The following is a 19,747-nucleotide window of genomic DNA, read 5'->3' as shown; positions in this document are numbered from 1 at the left end:
GCTTATGCCCACTTCTTGGGAATGATGGATAGGTTATCGTTGGGGTCACCCAGTCTCACTGGTTGTGCCTACGTCCTTTGGGTACATTTCGGTTTCCTGTCTTTTCCATTTTTCTTCTTTCCTACCATTTCCTTATATCATCCTTCATTAACAGGTGTGGTGCTATGAAGTTTTGGGGATTCATGTCCCCCCTTCTTCTGATGAAACTGTCCCCTACATCCCTAGAGCAACATGCTAGGGGGCATCGAGGTGCACTATCATTGACGATCTGCAAGTGCACCTCCAGCTCAACGACTTCATAGTTAACCGGGTAATGTCAATACTTTCCTCATGTTATTTCTTTAGTTATGATGATTGACCTTTTTGGCCATGTCTACCAGGTCCATTGGCATCCTTATGATGAGGAGGAGATCAATGATGAGGGTGATCAAGAGGAGTATAACTTTGCCCTTGTGCTCACCAAGAGGCTGATAGTTTTTGAAGGGCCGGTCAGGGCTGAGCTTTATCTAGGAGAGAGGGTTACTCTTCAATTGTATTTCGCCCAGCTTGTACCTCATCCTCCTCCTTCCCATATGCACTCTGTTCTTCTATCTCCTGATATTGGAGAGTTGAGGGTTGGAATCCCTGCCATGGGGTTGACTTTGGCTGATCAGAACTATCAAGAATTTCTTTTTCTAGAGACGGTCTGCATTCGCTTGACTCGAGAGGGCCCTATGGTATCCTTCTGAATTTTGCTCTTACTTTACATCCTTCTTTTTTCTTTGTTCTGACAATCTTGCTTTCTTCTTTTTGCAGCATTTAGGTCATCCCCTGATTCCTGGTGTATATGGGATGCCTCCCTCATATAGCTACAGTGTGGATTCCCACCCTTCTCAGAGCACTAGAGCCGGTCTTCGCATTCCCGGGATGAGCGCCCTCATCCCAAGGTACCTAGGATGGACCACCTTTTCTCTCTCTGACACCAGTCTTCAAACTATTCTTCCTGCTTGCAAAGTTTCTGACCATGCCTGGGACTTCCTCTTCCCTTTGATGGGGTACGTCACTTTTTTTCCTTTCACTGGATTTCTCATTCTTGGTGCTGACTCTACTCTTTTGTCATAATAGATTAACGCCAGGCAATATGCTGATATACGCCGGATACAAGCAAGCATGGATTCGGTGTTCCGAATGGACATGTTATGTAATACCTGTGCCCAAAATACAGGGGTAATTTGGACTTTTCACCTTGAGCGCAGAATCTGTACCAGTGGTGGCCCAATGAAGGGTGGAATTTTTGGTTGATTAACACACTAGAGGTATATACCTTACTAGTATTTTATTTGTGTAGCATATGCTTGTTTATTTATTTTCCCGTACATGATTATATGTAATTATTATTTAAATATATTTATTTATAAACCTAATAATATGTACGTTGGTTAGCCTAGTGGTTAGGATCTTATAAAAAATAAAAGAAGTTTAAGGATCAATTCTAGATGGAAGCCATGAAAGGGATATTTATTTTTATTTTTGGGTTTTATAGGTGGGCCCAATTGATTTACAAAAAAAAAAAAAACAAAAGAAAAAGAAAACCGTGGGGGAAGATAGAGTGAAACCTAGAATCTAGGAAGAGCAAAAAAAAAAGAGAGATGGTGGTGAGTAGGAAAGAGAAAATAAAGAATTAGAGAGAAAGAAGGAAACAAGGAGAGAAGAATCGTGGAGCCAAAGAAGAAATAGGAAAGAGGGGGAATTGGAGTGAAAGATGAAATATAGGGAGGAGATAATATAGGATAGCAAGAGAGGGAGGTTCCACGCATGAGAGGGGATTGGAAGATTAATAGGAAATCCGTGGGCAACAGAGTTTGCATTTTACCCAAATCCTGGGAGAGAGAGAGGGATAAGAGAAGTTTGTTGGGAAGGATTCTCCCTAATTTAACAAAAAAAAAAAAAAAAAAAGAAGAAGAAGAAAAGGGATTCATCATATTGGCACATCTTCTTCCTTGGAGTATTATCCTGGCATATTCTTTGAAGGTTTGAGAAGAGAGAAAGAGTAGCACTTTGCTGCTGCTACTATGAGTTTGTTCCACAGATTTGTCTTAAAGAAATAATATAGAAGAGCAAGAAGAGTAGGAGTGGAGTTGAATCTTCCAAAAGAGGTATGTTGAACTACACCATGTTCCAATTAAATTTTGATATGCAAAATGGGGGTAGACTAAGATTAATGCTTAAGGTTGTATTAAGAAATTTTCATGGATGAATACATCTTTTATAAGTATAATTGTAGCCTCATAATTTGGATTCAAATTCGGATTTGGGAAGTGATGAGAGAGAAATAGGATTTTTGCATGTGAAAGGTATTTCTGTGTTGGATAGAATAGTAATCCAAAATCTTTCATGTTATTGATCATATTTTAAAAGTTGTTTCAAGGTCTGAAAATTTTATTGGGGATGCATATATGAGTTTATATGATCTCCTAAAAATTTCATTAACTTTAAAATTTAATTGATATGTCTAATAATTTGTGTACTAGGATAGGTTGCTGCCAGGGCAGTTTTTTGTACCCGAATTTGACAATAAGAGAAGACATATTTAGAAAGGATATTTTGGTATGAAATTTTTAATGTAACAACCTTTAAGAGTCTTCTAACTAGTCTCACTGGTTTGACCTTAATTGAATTCGGGAAAGGCAAGATATAAATTTTACAATTTAATGACTCAGATTCTGTCACAGTCAGAAACATTGTGTTAAAGTGATTGGAGAGTTAATTTGGTGAGTGTTATCTGATGAGATTTATTTATGGTATTGAGATATGTGTGTTGTCTTTCAAAAGAAACCAACAAAATTCACTTTTGAGTTCTAGAAGTATTTTTTTTTTTGTATTTTCTTTCGCTATGGACAGAACAGTGTTACAGTAAAATTTTGAGATCTAATGGTATAATATAGAATGGAGAGGGAAGGGCTATGTGTGTGATAAGATAGAGTTAAATAAAGAGTAATACTGATGTTGAATACCAATATACATATGTTTAAGAAATGTGACTTGTTTGGGGAGGATCATCGGGGAATCGAGGTGGCCATTGAATTATATTGGCATTGACGAGATCGTTAATTTAGGCGTCATCAAGGTGAGTGAGACTACACAATTTCCTTATAAATTATTTTCTATAAATCTTCATGATTTACTGTTTTATGAGAAAATTATGATTTGAATGGTATGCATGATGTTTCTAAACATATTTTAAGTTGAGACAATGTATGAATGATTTTACTTTATGATTTGATTTTCTATCATTAAAGCATGGTGATTTAAGCATGATATTTAAAGTATGATGAGACCTATGATTTTATGGTTTTATGAACTATGGATAGAATATTATTGTTGGATTGCGACCCTTCTAACAGGGGGTTGTGTTGTTGGGATGGAATGTTGAGCACAAGAGTGAGGCAAGAACGTGACGTTAAGGACTTTGTTCCGGTTCCGGGAGCCAAGAGCTTGACGCTCGGATTTTCATTTTTGTAGGTATGTGAACTGGGGTTGAGGCAAGAGCATATGTTAAGGAACGTGTTTTCCCCGCCATAGGAACACAATATCCGGTTCAGTGAGCCAAGAGCCTGAGTTCCTTCCCAGTGTTTGATTTGATATATTATATGAGATAGTAGTTCCACTTTGAGACTCTTATGAGTGAGAAAATTAACTATAGAATATGGATTGTGTTTCATAGACTTTTGATGTTCTAAAGGCATGATTTAAAATATGTTTTATGATAAATTGCCTGATTTGAAATACTTCTTTTATCTTGAAATGCATTTGTTTTATCGCTATTATGTGGATAGTGTTCCCCTCATTCGCTAAGCTTTCCCGAGCTTACCCCATAGTATTTTTTAGATGATGTTGTTGAGCAGGAGCCATGGTAATGTAATGAGTGTTTGGTGAATGTTGAGGATGATAGTGATACTGTTGAAGAGGATTATATTGAACCAGTTGAAGAGGATCTCTGAAGACTTTGATTTAGCATTGATGATTTCATTTATTTTAGTTTGCATAGATTGAAATTTGACAGTATTTAGAGTTTTAAGATGATACTAATTTTTAGCTTTGAATTTTCAAGGATTGTAATAAAGACTTGGTAGTTACTTTTATCTTTACTTTGTGGTGATACCAGCACACTGAACCATAGATTTTTAGATCCTGATGAGATTTATTATTAATTAAGACTTCCGCTATATTTATTTTAAGACTTGATGATGTTAGATGATCTTTTGAGATGATTAGTGGTTTATCATTGTTCACGATCATAACCCGTATTTCGATCTTGGTTATCGTGATGACCCATACTCCTAGGGTGGGTTTTGGGGTGTTACAGCTTTGGTATCAGAGCAGTGGTTTGGGGTTGAACTTTGATCTATAAAATCACATGAGAATTATTGAAGATTGGTTTAGTTAATTTTGAACTTAGAAACTGGTGGCATAGGATTTTGAGAAATTAGTGACATTACACCTAGGATTGAACTATTAACCCTAGGGAAGTCTATCTTGACCTTCTATGTATTAGAATTTTTACATGGAGATGATTTAATGTTTCAAACAAATGTGCTCCTATTATTGTTAGGTACAATGCTTCCCCGTAAACAAAAGCCTCCACCACCACCAACTGAGAATGCTACAGCACCTCAGGATGCCCTACCACCACCACCACCTTTGGCAGCTGGGGTTACTCAGCAAGATTTTATGGGAGCATTCATGACATTTATGAACTTTTTATAGCAACAGGCCACAACTGGTGGTAATCAACCGCAATAACTTCAACAAAAGGCACGAAGAGAAGATCAGACTGGAAGGGTCATGGAACAATTCAAGAAGCTGGGGCCACTTGCTTTCAAGGGAGTGGGACACGAACCTTTATGGCCATCTATTTGGGTTGAAGAGATGGAGAAGATTTTTGATGTTATGGAATGCATAGATCCTCAAAAAGTAATGTGTGCTACTTTCATGTTGAGGGAGGAAGCTTATAACCGGTGAAAAACTACCAAATAGCTTTTAATAGCTGAGAACTCGGTGATTACTTGGGCAAGGTTTGTAGAGGTTTTCTACAAGAACTACTTCCCTGAAAGCCTAAGGGAGAGAAAAGAAGTGGAATTTTTACATTTGACCCAGGGGTCAAACTCAGTGATGGCTTACCGAAAGAAATTTGAAGAATTGGCATGGTTTGTACCAGACCACATCGATACTGATGCCAAAAAGATAAAGAAAATTTTGAGAGGGTTAAAGCCCCAATTGAAGGGAGCAATCATAGTACTGGAGTTGAGATCATATATTGAGGTACTACACAAAGCACTTATCCTAGAGGAGAGTTTGAAGGACACCACTCAGGGTAGTACTAGCAAGGTACAAGGGAATAGGCTCATGGAGATACAACACTCTAGAGATGACAGACCCCAGAGGCATCAGAAGACACATCACGAGCAAACACCTCAGACTACTTGTCGGAATTGTGGCAAGTACCATAGTGGACCATGCAGACAGGGAGCAGGTCATTGCTTTAGATGTGGAGGAAAGGACCATTTAGCCAAAAATTGTGCTACACCTCCAGCTCAGAATGTGCCACAGAATGAAAAGCAGACTACTCAGGCACCCAGGCTGCAAATGACATTTCATAGGCCATCTTACCAGGGGCAACCTCCTCATCAGGGACAACAGCAACCCCCTAGGCAACAATAGAAGCAGATACACTAGACTGCACAGGCGAGTCAGGCATAGAAGGCCCAAGCTAGAGTTTTTACTTTGACGACAAAGGATGCTGAGGCTTCACCCACAGTGGTTACAGGTAAACCTACATTTGAGGACTTGATTTATTGTATAAATTGATGATTAATTTGATTGATTGATGAATTGCATCTAGAACTGGGAATGAAAACTAAAACCTAGAACATATTTCAGGTACACTGAACATTTCCACTATATCTGCCAATGTATTATTTGACTCAGGTTCAACACACTCCTTTCTATCTAAATCATTTTCTAAGAAGATTAGTGTTGACCCTAAACTGTTAAGACCCTCCTTATTGGTGACCGTACCATCTGAAGAAAATTTGATTGCAAACACTGTTTTTGAGTCCTGTTTGGTTCAGATAGAGGGCAAAGATATGCCAGTAAACTTAATTCTTCTTGACATGGTAGACTTTGATGTCATACTTGGCATGCACTGGTTATCTACTTTTCATGCTAGTATACAGTGCTATGAGAAGGAGATAGCATTTAGACCTAAGGATGATAATGGATTCAAGTTTATTAGGTTGAGGACGGGTAAGCATGCATCGCCTTTAATATCAGCAGTACGTGCAAGGAAGTTACACGCTTAACGTTGCCATGGCATTTTGGCTTCTCTAGTTGATTTCAAGGATGAGGAGTACCATTTGAAGGATATCCATATCGTCAGAGACTTCCCAGATGTGTTCCTTGATGACCTTGTTGGGTTACCACCCGATAGGGAATTGGAGTTTGCCATTGATCTAGCACTTGGTACGACGCCAATCTCTAAGGTACCATACTGAATGACACCATTAGAACTGAAAGAGTTGAAACACCAACTACAAGAGTTATTAGAGAAAGGGTATATCAGACCTAGTGTGTCTCCTTGGGGAGCACCAGTGTTACTTGTTAAGAAAAAGGATGGAACCTTGAGATTGTGCATTGACTATAGAGAATTGAACAAGGTGACCATCAAGAACAGATACCCTATACCCAGGATCGATGACTTGTTCTAGCAGTTGTAGGGTGCAAGTGTCTTTTCTAAAATTGACTTGGGATCGGGGTACCATTAGTTAAAGATCAAAGGAGAAGACATACCAAAGACTGCATTCAGAACTCGTTATGGCCACTATAAGTTTGTCGTTATGCCATTTGGGTTGACTAACGCACCAGCTGCATTTATGGATTTGATGAATAGGGTATTTCATGACTTCTTGGATAAATTTGTTATTGTATTTATAGATGATATCTTAATATATTTCAAGAATAAAGAAGATCATGAGGAACATTTAAGGGTTGTACTACAAAGACTCAGAGAAAAGCAATTATATGCCAAGTTGAGCAAGTGTGCTTTTTGGCTCGACCAAGTCGTATTTCTGGGTCATGTTATATAAGCTAGTGGGATTTCAGTTGAGCCTACTAGAGTCAAGGCGGTTACAGATTGGCCTAGACCAATCACAGTTACTGAGATCAGAAGCTTTTTGGGCTTAGCTGGTTATTACAAAAGATTTATTGAAGGCTTCTCAAATTTGGCGGCATTACTTGTATGGTGAGAAGTGTGAGATTTACACAGATCACAAGAGCTTGAAGTACTTTTTCACCCAGAAAGAACTAAATATGAGACAGAGATGGTGATTAGAGATAATAAAGGACTATGATTGTGACATTCACTACCACCCAAGGAAGGCGAATATGGTTGCGGATGCATTGAGTAAAAAATCACAAGGACTTACAATAGCCATTTTGACTGAGCAGATACATCTTCCGGAGGACATCAGGAGCCTTGAACAAGAATTGATCGTTAGTTACCCCACAACATTATTTTCCAAATTGACTATCCAACCATCATTGATTGAACAGATTAAATTAGCTCGGACTACAGACCCTTACATGTTGAAGATCATAGGTGAAATCCAGGCAGGGAAACAAACACAGTTCCAATTAACAGAGGACGAAGTTGTGATGTATGGCACTCACTTGTGTATAGCAGATGACACTAAGCTGAGGGAGTTAATTTTGAAGGAGGCCCATTATTCTCCTTACACCATTCATCCAGGCAGTACCAAGATCTACCAGGATCTAAAGGAACTTTATTGGTGAAATAATATAAAGAGAGAAATTGCTCTGTATGTGGAAAAATGTTTGATTTGTCAGCAAGTGAAAGCTGAGCATCAGAGACCATCAGGATTGTTGCATCCATTGGAAATTCCATAGTGGAAATGGGAACATATAAGCATGGACTTTGTCACTGCACTACCGAAGACCCCTAAGGGTCATGATTCAGTTTGGGTAGTGGTAGACCATCTAACCAAGTCGACACATTTCATTGCTTACTCTATGAAGTATTCTTTGGAGAAGTTGAGTCAGTTGTATATTGATGTGATAGTCAAACTTCATAGAGTGCCAGTTTCAATAGTGTCAGATAGAGACCCGAGGTTCACGTCCAGATTTTGGAAGAGCCTACATGAAGCCTTGAGGACAAAACTGAAGTTTAGTACAACTTTTCACGCACAGACAGATGGACAGTCAGAGTGGGTGATCCAGATACTTGAAGACATGTTGAGAGCCTGTGCTCTAAACTTGAAAGGAAGCTGGGAGAAACACTTGCCTTTAGTTGAATTTGCATATAACAACAGTTTCCAAGTGACCATTGGTATGGCCCCATACGAAGCATTATATGGCAGGAAATGCTGATCTCCTCTTCACGGGAATGAGGTTGGTGAATGAAAAGCTATGGGATCAGAATTGATACAAGAAGCTCAGGAGAAGATACAACTCATACAAAAAAGAATGAAGACAGCACAAGACAGACAGAAGAGCTACGCCGATACAAAAAGGAAGGAGCTAGAATACAATGTGGGAGACAGAGTATTCTTGAAGATTGCACCAATGAAGGGAGTAGTAAGATTTGGCAAGCAAAGGAAGCTTAGCCCTAGATTCCTTGGTCCGTTCGAGATTTTGCAGAGGGTCAGACCAGTAGCTTATCGACTTGCACTACCTCCAACTTTAGCCGGAGTACATGATGTCTTATACATCTCATTACTCAGGAAATACATTGCAGACCCATCACACATCTTGAGTTATGAACCGTTGCAGCCAAGAGAAGACCTATCCCATGAAGAAACCCCTATTCGGATTTTGGATCATAAAGAGCAAGTCCTACGGAACCGCACTATATTGTACGTGAAAGTTCTTTGGAATAATCACGGCATTCATAAGGCTTCATGGGAAATAGAAGATGATATGCAAAGAAAGTATCCACAACTTTTCACCGATCCAGGTATGTAAATTTCGAGGATAAAATTTTTATAAGGGGGGAGGGATGTAATACCCGTGCCCAAAATACAGGGGTAATTTGGACTTTTCACCATGTGTACAGAATCTGTACCAATGGTGGACCAATGAAGGGTGGAATTTTTGGTTGATTCGCACACTAGAGGTATATACCTTACTAGTATTTTATTAGTGTAGCATATGCTTGTTTATTTATTTCCCCGTGCACGATTATATGTAATTATTATTTAAATATATTTATTTATAAGCTTATTAATATGTAAGTTGGTTAGCCTAGTGGTTTTTTTTTTTGGGTAATGGTTAGCCTAGTGGTTAGGATCTTATAAATAATAAAAGAGGTTTAAGGATCAATTCTAGATGGAAGCCATTAAAGGGATATTTATTTTTATTTTTGGGCTTTATAGGTAGGCCCAATTAATTTACCAAAAAAAAAAAAAAAAACAAAAGGAAAAGAAAATCGTGGGGGAAGAACACAACCACGTGAAAGATAGAATGAAACCTAGAATCTAGGAAACAAGGAGAGAAGAATCGTGGAGTCAAAGAAGAAATAGGAAAGAGGGGGAGTTGTAGTGAAAGAAGGAACATAGGGAGGAGAGAATATAGGATAGCAAGAAATAAAAAGAGAGAGAGAGAGAGAGAGAGAGAGAGAAGTTAGAGTTTGCACCCTACACAAATCATGGGGGAGAGAGAGGGATAAGAGAAGTTTGTTGGGAATGATTCTCCCTACTTTAAAAAACAAGAAAAAAAAAAAAAGAAGAAAAGGGGTTCATCATACTGCCACATCTTCTTTCTTGGAGTTTTATCCTTGCATATTCTTTGAAGGTTTGAGAAGAGAGAAAGAGTAGCACTTTGCTGCTGCTACTACGAGTTTGTTCCATGGATTTGTCTTGAAGAAATAATATAGAAGAGCAAGAAGAGTAAGAGAGGAGTTGAATCTTCCAAAAGAGATATGGTGAATTACACCATGTTTCAATTCAATTTTGATATGCATAATGGGGGTAGACTAAGATTAATGCTTAAGAGTGTATTAAGAACTTTTCATGGATGAATACACCATGATTTTTATAAGCATAATTGTAGCCTCATAATTTGGATCATGATTTCAAAACATTCAAATTCAGATTTGGAAAGTGATGAGAGAGAAATAGGATTTTTGCATGTGAAAGGTATTTTCTGTGTTGGACAGAATAGTAATCCAAAATCTTTCATGTTATTGACCATATTTAGAAGTTGTTTCAAGGTCTGAAAAATTTATTGGGGATGCATATATGAGTTTATATGATTTTCTAAAAATTTCATTAACTTTAAAATTTAATTGATATGTCAAATAATTCGTGTACTAGGATAGGTTACTGCCAAGGAAGTTTTCTGTACCCGAATTTGACAATGAGAGCAGACATATTTAGAAAGGTTATTTTGGTATGAAATTTTTGCTGTAACAACCTTTAGGAGTCTTCTAACTATGCTCACTGGTTTGACCTTAATTTAATTTAGGAAAGGGAAGATATAAATTTTATAATTTAAGGACTCAGATTCTCTCTCAGTCAGAAACACTATGTTAAAGTGATTGGAGAGTTAACTTTATGAGTGTTTTGTGATGAGATTTCTTTATTGCATTGAGATATGTGTGTTTTCTTTCAAAGGAAAAACCAACAAAATTCACTTTCGAGTTCTGAAGTATTTTTTTTGTATTTTCTTTCGCTATGGACAGAACAGTGTTACAGCAAAATTTTGAGATCTATTGGTATAATATAGAATGGAGAGGGAAGAGCTATATGTGTGATAAGATAGGGTTAAATAAAGAGTAATACTGATGTTGAATAGCTATATACACATGTTTAAGAAACGTGACTTGTTTGGGGAGGCTCATCGGGGAATGGAGGTGGCCATTGAATTATATTGGCGTTGATGAGATTGTTAATTTAGGCATCATCAAGGTGAGTGAGACTACATAATTTCCTTATATATTATTTTCTATAAATCTTCATGATTTACTATTTAATGAGAAAATTATGATTTGAATGGTATGCATGATCTTTTTAAACATGTTTTAAGTTGAGACAATACATGAATGATTTTACTTTATGATTTGATTTCCTATCATTACAGTATGGTGATTTAAGCATGATATTTAAAGTATGATGAGACCTATGATTTTATGGTTTTATGAACTATGGACAGAATATTGTTGTTGGACTACGACCCTTCCAACAGGGGGTTGTGTTGTTGGGATGAAATATTGAGCACAGGAGTGAGGCAAGAGCGTGACGTTAAGGACTTTGTTCCTGTTTCGGGAGCCAAGAGCTTGACACTTGCATTTCCATTTTTGTGGGTATGTGAACCGGGGTTAAGGCAAGAGCATACGTTATGGAACGTGTTTTCCCCGCCATAGGAACTTGGTATCCGGTTCTATGAGCCAAGAGCCTGAGTTCCTTCCCAGTGTTTGATTTGATATATTATATGAGATAGCAGTACCACTTTGAGACTCTTATGAGTGAGAAAATTAACTATGGAATATGGATTATGTTACAAAGACTTTTGATGTTCTAAAGGCATGATTTAAAATCTGTTTTATGATAAGTTGCATGATTTGAAATACTTCTTTTATCTTGAAAAGCATGTGTTTTATCGCTATTATGTGGATAGAGTTTCCTTCATTCGCTAAGCTTTCCTAACCTTACCCCATAGTATTTTTTAGATGATGTTATTGAGCAGGAGTCATGCCAATGCAATGAGTGTTTGGTGAATGTTGAGTATGATGGTGATACTATTGAAGAGGATTATATTGAACCAGTTGAAGAGGATCTCTGAAGACTTTGATTTAGCATTGATGATTTCATTTATTTTAATTTACATAGATTGAAATTTGACAATATTTGGAGTTTTAAGATGATACTAATTTTTAGCTTTGAATTTTCAAGGATGATAATAAAGACTTAGTAGTTACTTTTATCTTTACTTTGTGGTGCCACCAGCACACTGAACCATAGATTTTCAGATCGTAATGAGATTTATTATTAATTAAGACTTCTGCTATATTTATTCTAAGACTTGATGATGTGAGATGATCTTTTGAGATGATTGGTGGTTTATCGTTGTTCACGATCATAACCCATATTTTGATCTTGGTTATCGTGCTAACCCATGCTCCTAGGGTGGGTTTTGGGGCATTACATGTTATGTCCAACAACTCGTGGGTGCTTTCATCCTCTTCTTTTCTTTTCTCTTTTTTTCTTGAGGCCTTACCTTCTCAAAATGAAACCAATCTAGAGCGGCCGACTTGGCGATATGAGGGATTCTCGGGATTATCATGAGAACTGTAACCGTAATCAAGTTAAGGAGAACAGACATCTCAAAAGACAATTGGCATTTATGGGAATAACCCTGCCCCGTTCATGCTACACGATGATGAGAGTTGTGATGATGAGGGGCATGTTGATGATGATGATGAGGTGCCGAATGCTGAGACTTTATCCTCTAGTGATGAGAACTAGTCTTGTCTCCTTCCTTTCTTATTATATACATTTTCTTTAGACTATGTTTTTTTTTTTTAAAATTATGGGAACATTGGTAGAATGATTGGAGGATGCCTCTTTTTTTATTTTTTTTATTATGCTTATGGAATGAGAATAATATCTTAATCTATTTGAGGCACTTGATTTTTCTTTTGCAATGCACAATTCTAGATGTTTTTATTTAATCCATGATCATTATATGCATGGAAATGATAGAGGGGTAAGGAAAACCAAAAAGGGTGGGAAATTGACATAGACTAACAATGTCACCTTGCAATTACATATTCCACCATAGTTTATCCAGTAGATTCACAATCTTCGGCGTTAATTTTTCTGGTGGCTGAATCTTCATTTCCATCATCATGAGCAGTGATTGGTATTGTGTTGGCACTAGATGAGGTGAATAGAAAGTAGTATGCCCATTAACCTCACAACATTATAGCCTGGAATCTCGAGAAGTGGGGTTTTCATGTCCCACCAATGGCAGTTTCATTGAATCTATTCGTCTGTTCTTTCTTCCAAATACTTATTTTAGTCCTTGATTGCACGGAATTATTTCGTCTCTCTTCAAATTTGGAAATACTTTGGTTGAAATTCGGCATCAGTTATAGGTTTGACCAACCGTAGTCTCTCCATCAACCATATCTGCAAGATCGTGGATGATCCTGTGCAATAATCCGTTCCATATCTTTGGGAAGCACTCATTTCATCCAGACCCTTGAAAGTCTCCTCCAGTATGGTGGGGACAATGTTGCACCCATGTAGGAGCTACCAAACGAGGTCCGTAATCATAGGGGGAACACCCCTTTTTAGAGTTCTTAACAAGTATCTTTCGATCATGCAAAAGTGATATGCTCTCCTTTTGTTCTTTTGTTGGGTTCCCTTGACTCCCTCTTGCTTGGAGAAAATCCCTACTACTTTTAGAATATCCACCTTTCCGTAATTCATGATTTCTTTGACTTCCCTCTTAGTCCATCAAAAGAAATCTTATAAAATTTATTCATAGTTACTGTGCAAGGGGGGACAAAAGAGTCTCCCTTATGGGGGTGAGAGCGTGCAGGCTCGGAATTCTTCAATTGTGGGTGTCGTCCTTACTTCTCCAAATATGAAAACATGCAATTTTGAATCCCAACATTGCTGAGCTTGTCAGAGCATGTCATGATGAATTTCTAGACACATGATCCTTCCTAGGACTGGTAACCGGACATCTTCGAGAAGAGTTGATAGTTAGAATTCATGTTAAGGGTCCATTTTTGCAAGATCTCATCGAGGGAGGTTGCCTTCTGTGGATGATGCATGTTACCTGCACTCAGTCAAAGAACTTTCTTAATAAACTAGAACATGTCGCTTTTTTTTTCTTTTTTTTTTTTAGACTCAGGGATTAGTCAGCTCCTATTTAAAACACATGGAAGCATGCCAAATGGTGGGTTTTTTTTTTTATAATAACAGACAGAAGTACCGAGTGGTAGAACTGGTGGAAGGGGTTCTTGAATGACAGAGATGCCAGCTGGCAGAATTAGAGGAATGTCCCTGGTGGGGACTAGCTGTTGTGATCGCACTTAAGCATGCAAAGTTGCATACGTATTCTTTGGAAAGGAATTAGGTCAAACGTAGTTCATGGAGGCCAAATGGCTACATAAAATATTTTTTAAGTTGGTCCATATTGACAAGGCCCTTTAGATCCTCTCCATCCAAGTCAATGAGATGAACTGCTTACCCAGCCAAGATTTCCTTCACATAGTAAGGTCCGTTCCAATTAGGCCTGAACTTGCCCCTTGGGTCATGAACTGGTGCTCTTTGTTCTCGAAGTACCAAATCTCCTTCTTTGATGTTGTGTGGGCGAACTCCTTTATTGAATGCCCTTGTCATCCTGAGTTGGTATTTCTTGAGGTGATCCATAGCGTTCATCCTTTTTTCATCAAGTAGGTTAAGCTCATCATGTCTTGCTTGCATCCATTCTCCCTCAAGCAATTTTCTTCCCATCAATACTCTGAGAGACGTCACCTGAATTTCTACGGGTAATACTGCCTCTATCCCATAGACTAAGGAAAAAGGGGTTGCCCTAGTAGAGATTCGAATTGAGGTTCGATAAGCCCATAATGCATACGGGAGCTTATCCACCCAATCCTTATGGGTATCAACCACTTTCTGTAATATGACTTTGACATCCTTGTTGGTTGCTTCCACTGCCCCATTAATCTGTGGTCTATAAGTCATAGACCAATGCCTTTGGATACCAAACTCAGTGTAGAACTTGTCTGCCTTTCCCCCAGAAATGTACCCCTTAATCGGATATGAGGGTATGGGGCACTCCATAGCTGCATATAATGTTCTCTTTGATGAACTTTGCTACCTTTGCAGCTGTCAGGACAGCATAAGTCAGCGCCTCCATCCATTTGGTGAAATAGTCTATGGCCACAAGGATGAATTCATGTCCATTGGATGCCTTTGGCATGATTTTCCTAATTATATCAATGCCCCATGTTGAAAATGACCAAGGAGCATTTAACGAATGGAGCTCTGTTAGAGGAATGTTAATGATATTGGCAAATATCTGGCATTTGTGACATCTCCATACGAATGATGCGCAATCAACTTCCATGGTTGCCCAATAATATCTCATTCTGAGGATTTTCTTGGTGAGCATCCTGGCATTCATGTGTGGCCTGCAAATTCCCTAATGGATTTCTTCCATGATGACTTGGGCCTATTCCTCGTCTATGCATAGTAGTTGTATACCATCGTAGGACCTCTTGTATAGCAAGTTGCCTTGAATTAAAAACTGTGTGGCATGCTTCCGCAACCTCTTATGTTCACTGGCTATGGTATTCAGAGGATATTTCCTTTCTCTGATGAAATCAATGATGGGTGCAGACTATGACCTCCCATAAGTTTTTAGAGCATTTACTGATTCTTCCTATGTTGATCCATGCCTTTTATCTACCAAAAATGGGTGAACTTGACTATCCGGAGTGCATTCAACCATTGAAGCCAAAGTAGCTAGGGTATCGGTGAATCTGTTATTGTCCCTTGAAAAATATTTGAAGGTGATTTCATCGAAGCTCTTGATCAAGTTCTCCAAATGTTCTTGGTAAGGTTTTAGCTTCTCATCCTTTGTCTTCCACTTCCCTTGAGTTTGACAAATAACGATCGACGAATCCCCATAGACTCTCAGCTTCTTGATCTCTAATGTCATAGTGGTTTCGAGACCGATTGCACACGTTTCATATTTTGGAATGTTATTGATGTAAGGGAATTCTAGCCAAAAATGCAGATGGCAGATAGAGATCATCTGGGGTTATCAACAATATTCCTGCCCCATATCCTCTCTGATTGGCTGCACTATCAAAGTACAATTGCCACCAGTCTTCATAGTCTTCTTCCACATATGCCAAATCCTCATCTGGGAATGAGTCTTCTAGTGGTTGTGAATCTACCCCGGTCGGGTATACAACTAGATAGTCCTAGATTGCTCATCCTTTTATGGATTTCTGGTTGACATATGTTATGTTAAATTCTGACAACAGCAACAACCATCTGGCCATCCTTCCTGTTAATGTTGGCTTCTCGAAGAGAGATTTAATCGCATCCATCCTTGAGATGAGCCAGATTTGATGTGTGATCATGTAATGTCTCAGCCTGTTGGTCGCCCAAACCAAAGCAGTGCACGTCTTTTCCAATGGGGTATAACAAGTTTTATACTCCAATAGTTTCTTGCTTAAGTAGTAAACCGCGTGTTCTTCCCCACTCTTTTGGTCTTGTTGTGCCATCATGGATCCCATTGATGTTTCACCGATAGATAAGTACAATAGCAGTGCTTCGTCCAATACTGGCAGAATAAGGATGGGTGGATTCATCAGGTATTCTTTTATCCTTTCAAATGCCTCTTGGCACTTGTCGTTCCATTGCTTCAGTTCTTCTTTCTTTAGGAGCTTGAAGATTGATTCACATACGGTGGTTAGCCAGGCTATGACCAACTTATGTACTGAATTTGTCCTAAGAAACCCTAGATTTCTTTTTCTATTTTTTGTGTTGGCATTTCTGTTATGGCCTTTATCTTGTCAGGATCCACTTCTATCCCTCTTTCGCTGACGAGAAATCCTAGGAGTTTTCATGCTGTTGGTCCGAACACGTACTTCTGAGTGTTCAACTTTAGCTTGTACTCCTTAATTCGTTCAAAGAACTTCCTCAATGTCGTAAAATACCCTGTTGAGTGACCGACTTGACAATCATGTCATCCACATACACCTCCACTTCTTTGTGTATCATGTCATGGAGAATGGCTGTTGTCGCCCTTTGATATGTTGCCCCAGCATTCTTCAAACCAAAGGACATTACCTTGTAATAGTAAGTTCCCTATGGTGTGGTAAATGCTGTATTTTCTCTATCCTTTGGACGCATGCTAACTTGATTGTATTAGGAGAATCCATCTATGAATGATAACAAGGCATGTTTTGCCGTGCTGTCGACCAATATGTCAATATGCGATAAGGGAAAGTCATCTTTGGGACTGACTTTGTTCAAGTCTCAAAAATCCACGCACATTCTCACCTTCCCATCTTTCTTGGGTACGGGGACAATATTGGACAACCACTGAGGGTACTGTGTCACTTGTAGAAACCCTGCATTCCAATGCTTTATGAGTTCTTCCCTGATCTTCTCACTCCATTCAGGCCGCATTCTTCTGGGCTTTTGCTTGACTGACCATGCATCTAGATAACTAGGCTGTTGGTGTTGCACTATCTTTGGATCAATGTCGGGCATATCTTCATAGGACCAAGCGAACACTTCTTGGAATTCCTTCAACAGGGCTATCATTTGACCGACTTCCTCCTTGTTGAGGGAGGCGCCAATCTTAACCATTCGTGGGCATTGTTCAGTTCCCAAATTTATGGGGCATACGTCCTCTCAGACATGCTGGGCTTTTCTTTGTTTTAATTGCTTTATTAAATAATGATGTTTGAGGATATCCTCATCATCGGAAGAAGAATCAAAAGGGGAATCAGATGGAGAGGAGACATACTCGGAATAGTTGATTTCATTCATGATAAGAGAAAATACAAGCAGACTCGACAAACTGGAAGGTACTACCCTCCTTGATTACAACAAATTCATCGACAGACAGGACTTACTCAGAGCTGACCACTCCCTGAGACTCTATCTTACTAAACCTTTCAGATACACTAATCCAGATCACAATTGGCTCTTGGATAGGGTGAATTAACAGATAAGGTTTTAGCCCTGCTTCCTCCTCTGCAGAGATCATGGCTATTTCAAATAGTCCTCCAATGTTCAGTTCTTCTTCAGTAGCTTTTATTTTCATTTGTTCTACTTCTAGGGCGATCTAGTCGATGTCCTCCTGAAAGAAGATTTCAAACCCTGGCTGGAGATTTCCACTGTCATGATCAAACTAAGGTTCAATATTTCCGCAGTAAGGGAAGTTGTCACCTTCTTTGAAAAAATACCCATTTAAAGTCTTGAAGTATGGAGATGGTTTCTTGGCCTTCTAGTATTCTTGGCTCATTCGCTCAAGATAACTTCCCTTCTCCGGTGCTTTGTAACCCAGCCCGCGATGGTTACCATAGGTAGAAAAGTCAGGGAATTGTGGAATCCCTTATTGGTTCCTTCCTAATCCAAGTCCCAGAAAATATCCCATGTTGTTCATCATCTTCTGAATTGTTTCGCTCCATGTGGATGGGTAACTGGATGGAATTATCTCCTTCATTTATGAGGCCATTACACTGATTGCCCCAATCTCAAATCCTCCCGACTAGATATATGCCCGGGCTTCCCCACCTTCTTCAATTACTTCTCACAAAATTAATGATCGTAGTTTAACTCTTTCGGGCAGTAGTGCTCAATCTCTTTTCCATGGGAACATCCTTTTGGCAGCCTTTCTTCTTCATATTCTGACGATCTAGAAGAGGTAACCCTTTCTCTGTTTTTCATGGAATCAAAAGGATCTTCCCATAGTTTTGGGGAAATTTATTCCTTAAGGATTCCATTGACTTCACACAAATGATCCCTTATCCTAAGCAGTCATTTTCCTAATTTCTCATACTAAAAACTTCTTCCATATCCAAATCAGTCCCTGAATGGAAGACACAATGTGGCTGACACCCTACTGTACTTGAAACTGACCCTTCTGGCATTGAATAGGAATGACATTCTGTATGGTCATGAAAGATATGGAGGACGTTCCATTTGGCATATTCATACAATTTGTCAAACCTTGCCCCTGACTGACTGGAATCTTGACTGAAGGACAGGAACCCCTGACATGGCATCTAAGCACACTGTTGAGTATCACTCCAGTGATTGAATTTGATGAAGAAACCCTATGGATGTCTTCCTACATACTTGTCAGAAGATGGATTGCTGATCCTTGCAGTTACATTGCCCACAACATTATGTACTACCTGGATTCCAGGTACTCTCACTCCTCTCCATAAATGTGGGTCCCACCCCTGAAAATTGGTGTAAAAGGCCTTGAGTGACATGTGGGTGCAAGGCCCTGACCCTGGGTCAAGCCTCTGTGTAAGCCCACAGAGAATCAGCCTTGCTGAAATCTCTAGGCGATGTAGACATCACCCAGAGACATCGCCCAGAGTGGAAAAATGCAGTATTTTAATGATTTGATCTGTGGGGACCAGCCGTATTAGACATGGGCACCCTCCATAGGTTGAGGGAAGTCTGAGGGACCACCTCATACCCTTGGATCACTGTGGACCCCACCTGAGTATCCAGAATGGCTGAGAATTTAGTCAAAAATGCATTTTCAAAAGAGGCCTTGATAGCCAAACAGGCCCTAGTTAGGGGCTGGCCTATAAATAGGTGTACCTTAGCTCATTTAGAGCTCTTGGTACTGTTGGAATCGTGGAGAGAAGGAGAAGAAAGAAAAGAGAGAAAAGAGAAGGAGAAGAAGAGAAAGGAAGGGAAGAAGAAGGAATGAGAAGGAAGAGAGCAGCCCTACTTCCAAGGCCTTGATTTGAGCAGCCTCTGATCATTTCAAGTATAAAAACATACCTATGAGATGTTGTTCTTTTGCTGCTACTGTTCACCATATCATTCTCTCTGTGTTTTGAAACCTTATCTGGCCATTGGTAGCCCAGAACGGCTGGGGGCTGCCATGGATCATCTCAGATCCAACATGCAAACATGATGCATGAAGGATCTGAGCATTTTATGGTGTTTTTCATATCTGTTTT

At 39.0% G+C, this 19,747-nt stretch overlaps 1 protein-coding gene across 1 annotated transcript; it reads left to right on the top strand.

The window, feature by feature from the left end:
- Window positions 1–5,151: 5,151 nt before the first annotated feature.
- LOC122650688 lies at window positions 5,152–7,124 on the top strand. Its single transcript, XM_043844083.1, has 4 exons — window positions 5,152–5,610; window positions 6,111–6,285; window positions 6,370–6,521; window positions 6,804–7,124. Exons 1-4 carry the CDS (start codon window positions 5,152–5,154, stop codon window positions 7,122–7,124), a joined length of 1,107 nt encoding a protein of 368 aa, XP_043700018.1.
- The last annotated feature ends 12,623 nt before the right edge of the window (window positions 7,125–19,747 follow it).

The sequence above is a fragment of the Telopea speciosissima genome, chromosome 2 (assembly GCF_018873765.1).
Source record: "Telopea speciosissima isolate NSW1024214 ecotype Mountain lineage chromosome 2, Tspe_v1, whole genome shotgun sequence".
Classification (NCBI taxonomy): Eukaryota; Viridiplantae; Streptophyta; class Magnoliopsida; order Proteales; family Proteaceae; genus Telopea; species Telopea speciosissima.
Note: the sequence above shows the minus strand (reverse complement) of the source record. Positions and strands in the feature narration are given on the sequence as shown.